We start from the raw sequence: 15,206 nt of genomic DNA, 5'->3' as shown, positions 1-15,206 counted from the left end.
TATTTTTTCTGATGTTGTTTGTGTGCTTTTGTTTTCCAGTTTGTTTATGGCATTTGATATAAAATAGAACCAGATCAAATATCTCCTCACCAGTTATTTGTATGTCTGACCCTTCTTTTTTGGTCGGCTCTCATCTGGATTTGCATAGCAATTCTTCCTGATTATCTTTTGCGTTTCTCTAAGACACTTCTTTCCATTTGTCGGAGTAAACAGCAACCACTGCATCGTGATTACAGAACGCAAACTGCCGGATAATAGCTCCCGCATCGGTGTGTGTAATTGATTGGTATTGAGCTGTCAAGCTGCATACATTATTACAGTGCTGAAATCAACTCACAGGCTTTTGTCTGTTAGTAAAACGATAGACTGTCTGGGACGGGTTGCCTCTGTGTGCTTGAGAGAATTTATCTTGGTCCCCGCTGCTTTTTATGAGACATTTCCCTGCTGCTTTCTGATCTCTCTTTGCTATTTTATGAGTCTGTGGCTTTCGAATGCAACATTTGTGGGTGTAACTGCTATAGCATAGAAGCGTATGATCTAAGGAATGATATCTGCCAAACACTAAATATGTGCTCCATTAGGAAAAAAAACATTTTTTTTGTGAGCAAGTGCCTTTTTGGAACTTGTGCCAATTGAAATGCTTTTTTCCTCCTCCCCCCAACCCCCCGCCCCCCCCCTCCCCCTTCAACATCTTTTATTGCCCTCCCTTGAAGAAGTGTGTTTATTTTACCTTCCTCCTTTTTTACCCTCCCCTTTGGTTTCCTTTAAATTTGGCATCCGTGTTTGCCTCAGGATGTCTGTCACAAACTGCAGTCAAACGTTGTGACAATGCTTTTCGTTTCCACCCGTGCCTTTTTTATGACCCTCTTATTTCTTTTTTTTCTTTTCCCTGTTTTTTCCTTCAAGGTCTGGCGCACCTGACGTTAAAGAGCCAAGGTATGGGGCCTCTCACGTTTCCTTTTCTTTCTTTTTTTCCCAGATTCCCTGTTTTTTTTTTTGTTTTGTTTTTTCAAACCTTTGCTTCCACAACTCATTTAATCTACTTTATTTTCCTTCCATTTCTTTGTCCCGTTGGTTGTGTGCCCTTTCATTCTCTGCTATTTGTGTGTTCTCCATGTGCGTCTCCACACCCCTGTCCTGTCCACTGGCCCAGCCCCAGGATCAGCTCCTCTGATGGCCACTCCTGCAGCAGGTAACGCTCTTACGCTCTCCCTCACATGTTTGTTTTGGTCTTGGTGTCGTGCGGTCACAAACCGTACCAAGAATGCACAGAGCCAGAGCTCTGCTGTCATTCTAGCTGTTTGGCTTTATTAAAAAAATGTCTAGTTTTGATTGAAAGCTGCCGATTGAATGTTAATTTTATTTCAAATATGTGCTAAATGTTTTCTTTCTTTTTTTATGGGTGTGTACTTAAAATGCAAATAATGTACCCGTTTGAAATGTTTCTTGTCTCTTTTTTTCAGCTGAAGCGACTCATTGTAGTGGCAGATAACTGTCATTACACTATCTATTATACACTTCACATTCTTTTATCTGCATGTTCGCTAAATTGCAGTGTAGTCAGGCTAAGCTTTAAAACTGCAATTATTTTTTTATAAGAGTAGTCTACCGTGCAGCCGCTTAAAAATGCAAAAACACTTCAGTCAGACGTACTTATCTAACAAATTTAGACAGAGCACACTCGCTGTCTGTAGCAATAACAGAAAGCAGCTTGATTCCTTGATTCCCTTTCCGACCTGTCAATCTCAATTACTTCGAGTGATTACAGGCCGGTTTGAGATAAGCAGGGTTCACTAATTGCAGGATTTGCTAATGATTGGTTCATGAAGCTCATATGAGGACGTATGTCTTCATCAAAATATTAAATTGTCCCTTGTGATATGCACACACATATATGAAGAAATTATATACTTTAAATCTTTCATTTGTTGAAAAGTCATTTCTTAAATATTTTAAGCAAGATATAAAATTCCATAATACTACCATTTTACAGTATTTTTTTTAATCAAATAAATGCGGCCTTGATGAGCAAAAAAAAAAGATCTGTGAGGTGTTTCACAGCATTACTTCTCTATTGGTGTGGCATAATTTCAAAGATTAAACTGCATTACTTTATTATATTATTATTTTTCTCTAGCTTTCCAGTCAAGTTAGTTATGATTATTTTAAGTATTTGATTTTGTAATCTGGAGACTGCAAACAAACACTAACATGCTGTAATGCATCGTGTTCATTTATTCTCTTGATTTTTAAGAATTAAATTGGCTCCGTTCCAAAACCTAGTGAGTTGCCTTGCTACCTCGCTGCCTAATGTCTACATAAACAGCTGCCTTCCAAGGCAACATCCCATAATGGAACCTCATACTGTAAGTGAACTCACGCACATTCAGCAACTCCACATGCCACACTCTGGAGACATGACTCACAATTGATTCCAATAGAGTTTGGTGTTAGCTTGTTGCTAAGCTTCTGACAAGCTACTCTATAAACAAAGATATACCACCTCGGTCCGTTCACCGTGGGGCATGGTGCGACCGCACCAACTGCACCCCCCTAAGGACAGCCCTGATCAGAATCATTATGCTAACTTTGGGAACACCGTGCCAATGATGCCTGAAATATTGCCTACATAGGCAGGTTAATATGTTTTGGAACAGAAGCACACCGCACACTGTTTGCCCACCTGGAGAAACTTGAACAAGACAGTCAGGTTCTTTATATTATTCAGACAAACTGTACAGCTTTTCTTTTTTTCATAGGATTATATAGTGTCCTTGGCCCCAGAGTCAGCTGAGGTCAAGACAAGAGACCACAGAGAAAGAAGACTCTGCCCCTGTGGGCTCTGAAGTGTAATAGAGACTTTTAATTACAGTGTGGGTGGGGGGAATTCGACCCACTAATGAGTACTAATGAGTGACCTTAATTACTAGCAAGGATGTGGGACAGTAGTCTTCAGCAGACATTATTTATGTTGCACGTTTAACCATTTAATATAAAAATAAAATAAAATAATGATGAGCTCATAAATCAGAAGTTAAGAACGAGAGTAGCAGATGATCCAGCACGTGTCTTTGCTTCCAGCCTTTGTCTTTTGAGCTGCAGCTCTATACAGAAAAACTAATGCAGTCCAGATTGCTGCTGAAGGGATACAGGCTCATTTTTTCTCAGCTCGGCCTCTGGCTGTGCTCGCAGATCAGACACTAAGAGATTGATTTGACAGTTTGAGATAAAAGGGACTTTTTTTTCCTTCATATTTGCTGGGGTCTCATATTGACTACAAAACTGGAGGAAATTTTGGTTTCAGTCCTGATACAGTATGTTTTGCTCACACAAAAAACAAAACATTTGGAACTACTCTAGATGTTTACAGAAAAAAACAACAAAATAACATTAATAATTAAGCAACATCACAATTGTGCTGTTACATATATCAGTATGACTGTGATTCAGCCCTTCTGATATTCTGATATTTTTCATTTAATATTTTTATTCTAATACGAAATTATTTCTATTTTATTATTTAAATTATTATCATTATTGACTGTACATTACTTACAGCATTCTTTTTCACAATATCAATTTCAGGCAATGTCAGACTGAGAGAACAATTTCTTGTTTTTCCCCTTAATAATGTTTGTTATGTGGTACATTATCACACAACATTATCCCTTGAATGAATTATGTACTTTTACGTTATTACGTATATTACGTTATATACGTTTTGAAAAAATGAAAAGATTGATGTCCTCAAATAACAAGTCATTTGTCTTGGGGAAGGGATGGGGAGCTCTTGTACTATCAAAGGTCTATACAACAGAAACATGAACAGATGGAAAGTGTTTTTTTTTTCACAGTCTTCATTTGTGAAACTTCCCCCTGCACGATACCACCGTAACCTTATTCAATGTGCCTATTCATCCAAAACTATAGAGTAATGAGCGCAAGCTGCTAATTGGAAAGAAAATGTTTTGGTAAACAGTAATGTTTCATAGTTTTAAGTTACAATGTCCCAATGATGTTTACTTTGCCTGAATTCATTGCACTGTAATGGTGCCTTGAATAAACTCCAGATACTTTATGTTGAGTTCCCATTTCTTCAATCAAAACATTTCTAATTCAGCATAGCAAAATGTGACTTTCAGCAAGAACCTTGCGCCCAACCTCATGACAGGCAGCAGTGTGAAGAGCTTTTATTTGAAAATAACACATTTGTCAGCTAGTGGTTAGGCTTTAGCTCTTCTTTTGCTTTTTTCAATCGCTTTGTTGTCGACATTGACAAAAAAGTCTGTTCAAATTTTTCAGATAGCTTCCATTCTTCTGAAAAGATTAAAGTAGGTCTAGCTTATACTATAGCAGAAGAGATATAAACTGTATATCTACTATATCTTAACTGTATACTGAACAGACATTCAAGACCACTTGTGAAAATTCTGTTTTATATCATTACAAATTTTATTAGCAGCATTAAAATCAGAGTAAAAAGCTGAAGTCAAATATTAATATTAACATGAATCTTTATTTATTTAGTATGCCCCCTTTTGCTCTAAAGACAGCAGCACTCAAACTGCATCATTTCCAGGAGTTTATGTAAAACCTGATGATCATGTTGTTCAGTATGATTTGAGAATAGAACATCTTGTGCTTCCATAGAAGCAAGAAAAACTTTTTCCTAGTGTTTACCTAGAAATAGAAATTGTATACTGTATGTATGGGCACATTGCAGTATAGGGCTTTTTAACCAGTGTTTAACCACAGCCTATCATTGGTTTAAACCTCACTTTTTAACCCAGGGTAAAAGTATGTTTCACACTAGTAATTTAGAAGTGGGGTTAGTACCACTTTGTTAGAATACGCTGTTAGAATGTTACAGTTAGATGCTTATGCTTAGCAACAGACTCCCATTTGCATGACTCATGTCCTCATGCTTTGGACAGTCATGGAAACAGTCATAGAGAGTTTCTGGGGAAAATGTAAAATGGTGACTGAAAACATGCGAATTGGGGAGAAAAAGAGACTGTTCCATTGTTACCTTTATAGTCCACCAAAAATCCATTCAGGAAATAATTGATAGTACAGTGTGCGATATAAATCATGAGGATGCGCAGGTCACAAACTGCATCTGTCCAATGAGTGACACTGACACCTGCAAACATGCAAATAATAGAAATGTTTATGAAACATCAGTTTATGAATACCCAGTATTAATTGTTATTGTATTTAATAAAGATATGTAAAAAAAACTGTCCCTGTGGGAGAAATAGCCCCTTTAGAGCCAATGACTAGTTACACTCCCATTAGCAGTAACTGCAACAGTTTCTAGTTATTTTTAAGACTCACTCTTCCTAGCAGAATGGTTTCATTCTAGTGACATTTGAAAAATACTTTCTTCACACCTGAAGATCACATAATTGAAACCTTGAACACCAAAGAAGTAAAAGGGGCACAATTTCTGTCCATTTTACCACCAGAATCTCCCTATGTTTACTGCTGCAATCCACAACAAAATCAATTCATACAGTGTTAACTAATGTCCAAAAACTTCAAGACTTCAAAAGGGGGCAATAACTAATTATTATTATTATTGTTGTTAAAATAAAGCTATCTGTGCGAGTATGCTAGCAGCATGTGACTGTACAGTCGTGGCGAAAAGTTTTGAGAATTACATAAATATTGGAAATTGGAAAAGTTGCTGCTTAAGTTTTTATAATAGCAATTTGCATATACTTCAGAATGTTATGAAGAGTGATCAGATGAATTGCATAGTCCTTCTTTGCCATGAAAATTAACTTAATCCCAAAAAAGCCTTTCCACTGCATTTCATTGCTGTCATTAAAGGACCTGCTGAGATCATTTCAGTAATCGTCTTGTTAACTCAGGTGACAATGTTGACGAGCACAAGGCTGGAGATCATTATGTCAGGCTGATTGGGTTAAAATGGCAGACTTGACATGTTAAAAGGAGGGTGATGCTTGAAATCATTGTTCTTCCATTGTTAACCATGGTGACCTGCAAAGAAACGCGTGCAGCCATCATTGTGTTGCATAAAAATGGCTTCACAGGAAAGGATATTGTGGCTACTAAGATTGCACCTAAATCAACAATTTATAGGATCATCAAGAACTTCCAAGGAAAGAGGTTCAATTCTTGTAAAGAAGGCTTCAGGGCGTCCAAGAAAGTCCAGCAAGTGCCAGGATCGTCTCCTAAAGAGGATTCAGCTGCGGGATCGGAGTGCCACCAGTGCAGAGCTTGCTCAGGAATGGCAGCAGGCAGGTGTGAGCGCATCTGCACGCACAGTGAGGCCAAGACTTCTGGAAGATGGCCTGGTGTCAAGAAGGGCAGCAAAGAAGCCACTTCTCTCCAAAAAAAACATCAGGAACAGATTGATCTTCTGCAGAAAGTATAGTGAATGGACTGCATGTGGACTGGGGCAAAGTCATATTCTCCGATGAAGCCCCTTTCCGATTGTTTGGGGCATCTGGAAAAAGGCTTGTCCGGAGAAGAAAAGGTGAGCGCTACCCTGACACCATTCATGTGTGGGGTTGCTTCTCATCCAAGGGAGTGGGCTCACTCACAATTCTGCCCAAAAACACAGCCATGAATAAAGAATGGTACCAAAACAACCTCCAGCAGCAACTTCTTCCAACAATCCAACAAAAGTTTGGTGAAGAACAATGCATTTTCCAGCATGATGGAGCACCGTGCCATAAGGCAAAAGTGATAACTAAGTGGCTCGGGGACCAGAATGTTGAAATTTTGGGTCCATGGCCTGGAAACTCCCCAGATCTTAATCCCATTGAGAACTTTTGGTCAATCCTCAAGAGGCGGGTGGACAAACAAAAACCCACTAATTCTGACAAACTCCAAGAAGTGATTATGAAAGAATGGGTTGCTATCAGTCAGGTTTTGGCCCAGAAGTTGATTGAGAGCATGCCCAGTCGAATTGAAAGAGGTCCTGAAAAAGAAGGGCCAACACTGCAAATACTGACTCTTTGCATAAATGTCATGTAATTGTCGATAAAAGCCTTTGAAACGTATGAAGTGCTTGTAATTATAGTTCAGTACATCACAGAAACAACTGAAACAAAGATCTAAAAGCAGTTTAGCAGCAAACTTTTTGAAAACTAATATTTATGTAATTCTCAAAACTTTTGGCCACGACTGTATATTATTTAATATGTATAATGAGTTGCATAAATATGATTACATTTTCCTTACCATATTATTTGTAAGGACACAGACTACCAACAGATCGTTTAAGGATAAATGTCTGCTTCAGGTGGCAAATGTACTTGTTCTAACTACAAGACTGCTCTCTTTACGATGGCTACTCTTGGCAGCACTTTTTGCTTATTGTTGCCAGCTGGACTTGGAGAGTGAGTACATTCATCATTTCCCATGACTCCAGCTGAGGCAGACGCTCATATGGAGTAGGGAAAGTGTGACATTTGCTAAAAGCATGTTTGTAATTACATACAGTACGCTAACAACAATTCATAGCCTTTACTGACACAGCTTTAACACATTATTCAGTGGCTATTTAATGTATATTTGCATTGACCTCTGTGTTTTGCAGCCTTTATGCAGTATGTAGCACTGTTTCTGTCTCTCCTGTGAGTTCCACTTTAGTATAGCAACAAGAACATGAAATGAGCAGTGCTAAAGTTGATTTTTTCCAGGCCTTAATAATGTGATCATTTACTGTAGAGGTATATAATCTCAGTGAGTAATAAACCACAGGGCATCTGACCTGCTGAGAGAACTTGCAATCTCTGGTAGAAACACAAACAGATATTTTGTTTTGTTTATAAACTGATAAACCGATGAATTGTCATGAAATCATGGATCTTGTACATTGATTGAGAGATTGTGTGTCTGCCAAAAATGTTCTGCTGGAATCAGTATAAAACTAATGATGTATAAGAGGTGGGGGCTAGCTGTCACAAAATTTCATTCTAGTTCATGTAACTCACATAGCTGGGCTATTTGTCATATAATATGACTTAAGTTGCCAAAATGGGAACTTGCTATTTATTGATAATGATTTAAAAAGATTATCATTTTTTGAAAGTTAAAATAGTACAATCTGAAGTTACATTCAACATTATATCTTTATACTGTATAAAACATATTTAAGATGTTTAATGGATTTTGAGAAACATTTGAACACAGAAACTGATGAGTCACAGAAATATTCATGAAGCAGAAAGAATTGGAAAAAATAATTTTGGTTATCAAGAACTGTTGGCTAAAACTGGGGAGAGAACAGAACCATAACGCCACCACTAACTGTATGCTATATAATTGCAATAGATATACGAATTGACGAAGTGGTCCTGACTGAAATGTATTCATAATGTAGGTTGAAATGCATTAAATCTTTTCACAAATAATAGTAACCAAAGTTTAAATTAATTCATATTTGAAGGTTTGTTTGTTTAAATGCATTATACTTGCAACTATATAACTCACCCTCATATCTTTCCAAACCTGTAAGACCTCGGAACACAGTTTAAGATATTTTAGATTTAGTCAGAGAGCTCTCAGTCCCTCCATTGAAACTGTGTGTACGGTATATTGTCCATGTCCAGAAAGGTAAGAAAAACATCATCAAAGTAGTCCACGTGACATCAGAGGGTCAGTTAGAATTTTTTGAAGCATCGAAAATACATTTTGGTCCAAAAATAGCAAAAACTACGACTTTATTCAGCATTGTCTTCTCTTCCGTGTCTGTTGTGAGTGAGTTCAAAACACAGCAGTTTGTGATATCCGGTTCGCGAACGAATCACTCGATGTAACCGGATCTTCTTGAAACAGTTCATCAAATCGAACTGAATCGTTTGAAACGGTTCTCGTCTCCAATAAGCATTATTCCGAAAATGACTTAAGCTGTTAACTTTTTTAATGTGGCTGACACTCCCTCTGAGTTCAAACAAACCAATATCCCAGAGCAGTGGTTTTCAACCTGTGGTCCGCGGTGGTATTGCAGGTGGGCCGCCTATTATTTTCTGTTCATTTCCAGTCCATTCTAGGGCTGTGCGATTAAAAGAAATCGTCATAAAATCACGATTTGAGCGTGCGCGATTTCTAAATCGCTTTATAGCACGATTTTCCACGGCCCTGACCTCCCGTAGTATGTGCTTTCGCGTTATATTTATGCGCTCTCGCTGCTGTTATATTTATGCGCTCTCACTGTTTCAAACGATTCAGTTCGATTTGGTGAACTGGTTCAAGAAGATCCGGTTACATCGAGTGATTTGTTCGCGAAACGGATATCACAAACTGCTGTGTTTTGAACTCGCTCACAACTGACACGGAAGAGAAGACAATGCTGAATAAAGTCATAGTTTTTGCTATTTTTGTACCAAAATGTATTTTCGATGCTTCAAAAAATTATAACTGACCCTCTGATGTCACAAGGACTACATTGATGATGTTTTTCTTACCTTTCTGGACATGGACAGTATACCGTGCACACAGTTTCAATGGAGGGACTGAGAGCTCACGGACTAAATCTCAAATATCTTAAACTGTGTTCCGAAGATGAACGAAGGTCTTACTGTTTTGGAATGACATGAGGGTGAGTTATTAATGACATAATTTTCATTTTTCGATGAACTAACCATTTAAGTATTATGATGTCTTGTAGCTGCGGTTACAATTATTCATAAGATCATACAATGATATTTTGAATTATAAGGTGCATTACAAGACATAATTAATGCATTCAAATACTTTTCTTTTAAATGCATTACATATATGCTTTAAGAAGGGTTATCACTATTGTTTTGGAAAACCAAACTGTATTTGAATGCAAAACCCAAAACATATTTCAACTTGAATAATGCCAGTCAGTCCTGACCTGACAGTCTTGTTTTTGACCTTGTCAACCTTTCAGCCAATATCTACCATCTAGACATCGACCGATATGGGTTTTTCTATAGCCGATGCCGATGTTTAGAGTTCAGGGTCAGCCGATGGCCGATATGTGCTGCCGATTTTTAGGGCCGATATCTTAAAGTTTTCCCCTTCATTTGCATGCTAAAATGTCACACTAATAATAAGTGAATGCACAACATTTCTAAACATATCATCATTTATTGAGCACAGACAGAAGTCATTTTTGCTCATGTGAAGAGGATGATCTAGTTTACATTAAAAAAAAATATTATAGTTTAACATTCAGAAACATTTGGATATGTGCAGAACGAGACCTGAGCAATAACCTCCAAATACATCTAGTCAAACCCGCGCTCGCTCGTCCTCGTATGCACGCACGCATGCACGCACTCATGCAATCATGCGTCTCGATCTAATGCTCTGTAAATGCAGGATTTTTTAAAACAAATAGGCCTAGCAGAACGCAAAAATTCTAAATCGAATATTTTGCAGAACAGGATCAAACAAAAAAAGAACTGGTCATAATACTTGCATAAAATGTTTGATGTGAAAAAGCGGTTCACTGACTGCGCAGCACAGCCACAAGCGCCACAGTTACATTGCATTCAGATTCTCTGACTACCTTTATCTCCCAAGGACTGTTGTTGAATCTTCCAAAAGTTTTGGCTTGGGGTCCTTCACATGCGCAGCAGCACTTTCCACTGCAACAATAACACGGGGCTGCCCGCCGACGTGCCTGACTGTAAATCAGCACTACTAAACACGGATATCGGCCGATGCCGATATATTAAAAAAATGACAAATATCGGCCCGATATATCGGCCGAGCAACAAATATCAAGATATTAGGATTTTAGTTTGAATAGATTGTGAAGGCAACCTTTTGACATTTGAAACCAACATACAAAACCACAGCTGGAGAGCAAACGCAGATGTGCAATGGGACTTTAGAAATCAAATTCCCTCTTACTGTTTTATATATGTTTTGTCATTTTGAATGTCTCCTTTTGGCCAAATTCTTTTGACATTCTGGCTGATATCATTTATGTTCACAGAGCACTTAGAGACATCATTATTTAAGGCAGACCTACTTTTCCTCTCAATTGATAAAATATTGGTTATACACTTTAAGTTTTTGATTAAGACATTTATTCTTGGAGGTTTCCTGGAGCTGCCTGCACACTCTCTCATTACTAGTACGAATTCAGCTGGTTTCCTCAGAATTACAGCCGCTTTGGCTGCCAGTGGAAATATGTTGCTTTTGTGTTCATAGTTTGCAAACAGAGCAAAATGAATTCTTTCAATGTGAGTAATGTGCTGTGTAAATTAGTGAAATTTCAGTGTTCAAGAGCTTATATACTGTAGGCATCTTGTCACTGGGCATAACCATTTATGTAATACACTGTAAATGTATGTTGTTGTTGTTGTTGTTGTTTTTTCGTTTTTGGTGTGACAAATAGGACCTCATAATCCATTATGATTTAATTTCTTTATTTTTAACTCAACCCATTTATTTTCCTTTGTGCTTTCCTCATAACTTTTTTATTCATATTCTTGTAACAAATCAGTATGCAAGTCTTTCAAAAAGTCTCAGTTGAGATATTAGTGATTTATTTATGTAAGGACCAAAAATGTGACTATATAAAAGAAGCAGAGCTTCTGTTTTATGCGTCTGTAATCTTTTAACCAAGTTCTGGTATGGTGCCTCTGACTTTGTACTTTTGACTTTTCTTTCCACAGGTGATCCAGAATCAGGTAAGAATCCTTTTCGTATTCCTCTAAATTTTCATAATACATTCTCAACCCTCATCCCCTGAGAAAGCACATTGTTGCTGAAAGCGTTTTTGATATGCACATTCTCTCTTCATAGTCGCAGGGGCCTAGATGTGGCATTCAGCAGCAAGATACGAGCAAGATTCATGAGCAATTTTGATTTGAGCCAGTAAGAAACGTGTCTCGTCAATAACATTTGGACTCACTTTTGTCTTTTCTTTAAAGCTGCAGCTGGTTTTTGTGGAAACTTGGACTGCTTCGTCGCTCGAATGAATTTAATCGTAATGTCCTGAGCACGGGTTGTCTTTATCTGTCTATTACATGGGAATAGACAGCTAGAGTGTTCTGGAAACTTTGAAGTGCTGTGAAAGCTTTTATACATTTGAACACTTACACACGTTACCCTTTAGACAAAGGCACAAAAAAGATGTGTTTGAGGTGATTGACACACATGTCGGGTTTTCACATCTGTGCCTATCCAATGCTGAAATAACCACATTTACCATCCCAGGCAAATTGTCTAGTGAATTTTCGTCATGCTGTATTTCGGGTCCTCAGATATAATCCTACACGGCTTCCGTTTAATTAGAGACCTGTATCACACATCTGAACTCACCATATCCTCCCTGCCAGGTGACTCAAGATGAAAGATGAGCTACTTTATAAAATAACATTTTCAGTGATTTGACAGAAATTTCCAAGGGATGCATTATCCATTAGCCACAGCAGTTAAGCACACACACTCTACTCTAGGCTATCAGCGCCAGATATGTTATTAAACCCTGTAGTTCAGCACTCTGATCAGCTACATTTGAATTTGAGTTCCTTATTGCTTTTAAAAAATGGTACTTTGTAATAAATAATAATAATGAATGTACATGCAATAAAAACTTTTACAATGTTATAAAAGATTTCTATTTCACATAATTGCTGTACTTTTAAATATGTTGTTAATCAAAGAATCCTTAAAAAAAGTATCAAAAATACTAATCAGCACTGTTTTTAGCATTAATACTTTGAACACAACATTGGTAATCTTTAATTAATGATGAAATGAATGTTTCTTGAGCAGCAAATCAGCATATTAAAATGATTTCTGAAGGATCATGTGACACGATCTGAAGGATCATGGAAAATGTAGCTTTACCATCACACAAATAAATAAAATTTTTAAATCTATTAAACCAGGAAACTTGTATTTTTTATTTTTTTTATTTTAATAATATTTTACAATATTACTTAACCTTTTTACTATATGACTTAACCTTTTTTGGAAAAAAAATATTATATGAAAATTATTAGACAAAATTATATGATTATTATTATTACTATTATTAATTGAGATATAGGTTTTTTTATTATTGAGATTTTCTACAAAACATTAAGCATAAAGGAAAATATTCTGCACTGTTTTTTATGTAACAAATTGGCATGATTACTAATCTGTGATTAGTTAATATTACTATCTTAATGTATGTAATTAATGTATGAAACAGTAAATTACATGTGGATAGTAACTAAAGGGTTAATAGTGGTACTTATCATTCATTTACACTTATGTTATCAGTTGCAGTTGCAACAAAGCCCTTAAGTTAAGAAACCCCTAATTTTAAGGATACACGGGTTCATGGGTTGCAAGAAAAGGCCTAACACCGTGTCCTACACACACAGCAATGTGATAAAATGTATCTTTTCCATCTTTTTGTCCTAATCAGCCACAACGGCCACACACAAATTTCTATTTTAGAAATGGTTTCTATTTCTGCAATGTCACAACAACATTCAAACTATTATTTAATTAATAATCTCAAGTAATAAATATGTGCTTTAATCACTATTAAAAGTTTATTTTCTTTTAAAGCATCTGCAAAACGACTAAATGTAAATGTAGCAATAGCCAATTTTAGCAATAGCCAAAAAAACATTGTAAGGGTCAAAAATATGGATTTTTCTTTTATGCCCAAAAGCATTAGGATATTAAGTAAAGATCATGTTCCATGAAGACATTTTGTAAATTTCCTACCATAAATATATCAAAACTTTTTTTTTTGATTAGTAATATGCATTGCTAAGAATTCATTTGAACATCTTCGAAGGCGATTTTCTCAATATTTACAGGTGCTGGTCATAATTAGAATATCATCTAAAAAAAAGTACATCAAAAACTAATTCCATTCAAAAAGTAAACTTGTATATTCATTGTCAGTTATAATCATCAAAATTAAAAGAAATACAAATTTGAAATGTATCAGTCTGTGTGTAATGAATGAATATAATATACAAGTTTCACTTTTTGAATGGAATTAGTGAAATAAATCAACTTTTTGATGATATTCTAATTCTATGACCAGCACCTGTAGATTTTTTTGCACCCTCAGATTCCAGATTTTCAAATAGTTGTATCTCGGCCAACACGTGTATTCAATAGCAAAGATGGTATCAGTCACTCAGCAGTTACTTTTAATCCGTGTTGGGGAGTAACTAGTTACATGTAACTTAATTACGTAATTTAATTACAAAATAAATGTAACTGTAATCAGTTACAGTTACTAAGAAAAAATGAGTAATTAAATTAGTTACTTCTGAAAATTTTAAAGATTACAGTGGGGATTACATTTGAATATTTACACACATCCACATACAGATGTAATTGATTTCTTTACCAAATTGAACTGACTATTCTGAGACGTACGGCCCTATAATTTCTGCGATGCAGAAACATAGTCTGGTTAGTAGAATCCAGTCATAAAAACGGGATTGCTATTGCCTAACACGGACGGAATATGCCGCATTGGACAAATATATCAAAAGTACACTTGCATCAAAGCATATGCAAAGTTTTAATATTTGCTATAAATTCAGAGACAAAGGTTACTGTTGTTAAACCATGCCACAAATTTACATATTTATTTATTTAAAAATAAATACAAATGGTAATCCATTTGCAATAATAATAATTAAAAAAACATGGTTACTGTACTTTTACGTAATAAAAGCAGTTAATTTTTGTGAGGGAAAAACATGACTCATGTTCAGTATTAAGATTTTATATTGTAGTGATGCACTCAATTTGACATGTAGGCAATTTAGAAAGTATAGTTTTGTTAAATCTTGAGTGTTAAAGTCATGAGGTAGATGGATAACAGGGCAAAATAAAGAGACTGAAAAGAAAAAAGAAATGAAGTGAAGGTGAAGTTCAGGAGAGAACTTTTAATTATTTTGCATGTCCCCAAACTAAAGATTTAAATCTTTTTTTATATCAGGTCCATACAAAAAATAGTGTTGTCCATGAATTTGTTTGTATGAGTTTGAGATTTCCCGGTCTGAAATTTTATCCCAGTCCGCCCCATGTGGAAATTAATGAAGCAGACATGCAGACATGTGTTCAAATTTGATCATCTTAATTTAAGTGATGAAGGATTGTAAAAGTCTGACAGTATTGAGCACTGCTGTAAGGTTAAACCTGAATGGTGTAAATGTTTGAAGATGATTAACAGTTGCAAATAAACATTTATTGGAGATTTTGAAAAGTAATCA

At 36.1% G+C, this 15,206-nt stretch overlaps 1 protein-coding gene across 11 annotated transcripts in view; it reads left to right on the top strand.

The window, feature by feature from the left end:
* LOC132130988 (neurexin-1-like) overlaps positions 1–15,206 on the top strand; it is a 429,322-nt gene that overhangs the window by 109,109 nt on the left and 305,007 nt on the right. For 8 of the 11 annotated variants that reach the window (XM_059542924.1, XM_059542918.1, XM_059542930.1 and 5 more), the window contains 3 exons: positions 907–936; positions 1,154–1,192; positions 11,637–11,651. The exons of 2 other annotated variants lie outside the window; for them this stretch is intronic. In XM_059542924.1, the coding sequence (XP_059398907.1) occupies positions 907–936; positions 1,154–1,192; positions 11,637–11,651 (84 nt within the window). The remainder of the gene's footprint in view (positions 1–906; positions 937–1,153; positions 1,193–11,636; positions 11,652–15,206) is intronic. One more of the 11 variants, XM_059542921.1, reaches the window with a different exon arrangement.

Source organism: Carassius carassius, chromosome 47, assembly GCF_963082965.1.
Source record: "Carassius carassius chromosome 47, fCarCar2.1, whole genome shotgun sequence".
NCBI lineage: Eukaryota > Metazoa > Chordata > Actinopteri > Cypriniformes > Cyprinidae > Carassius > Carassius carassius.
This window is presented reverse-complemented; position numbering and strand designations above follow the sequence as displayed.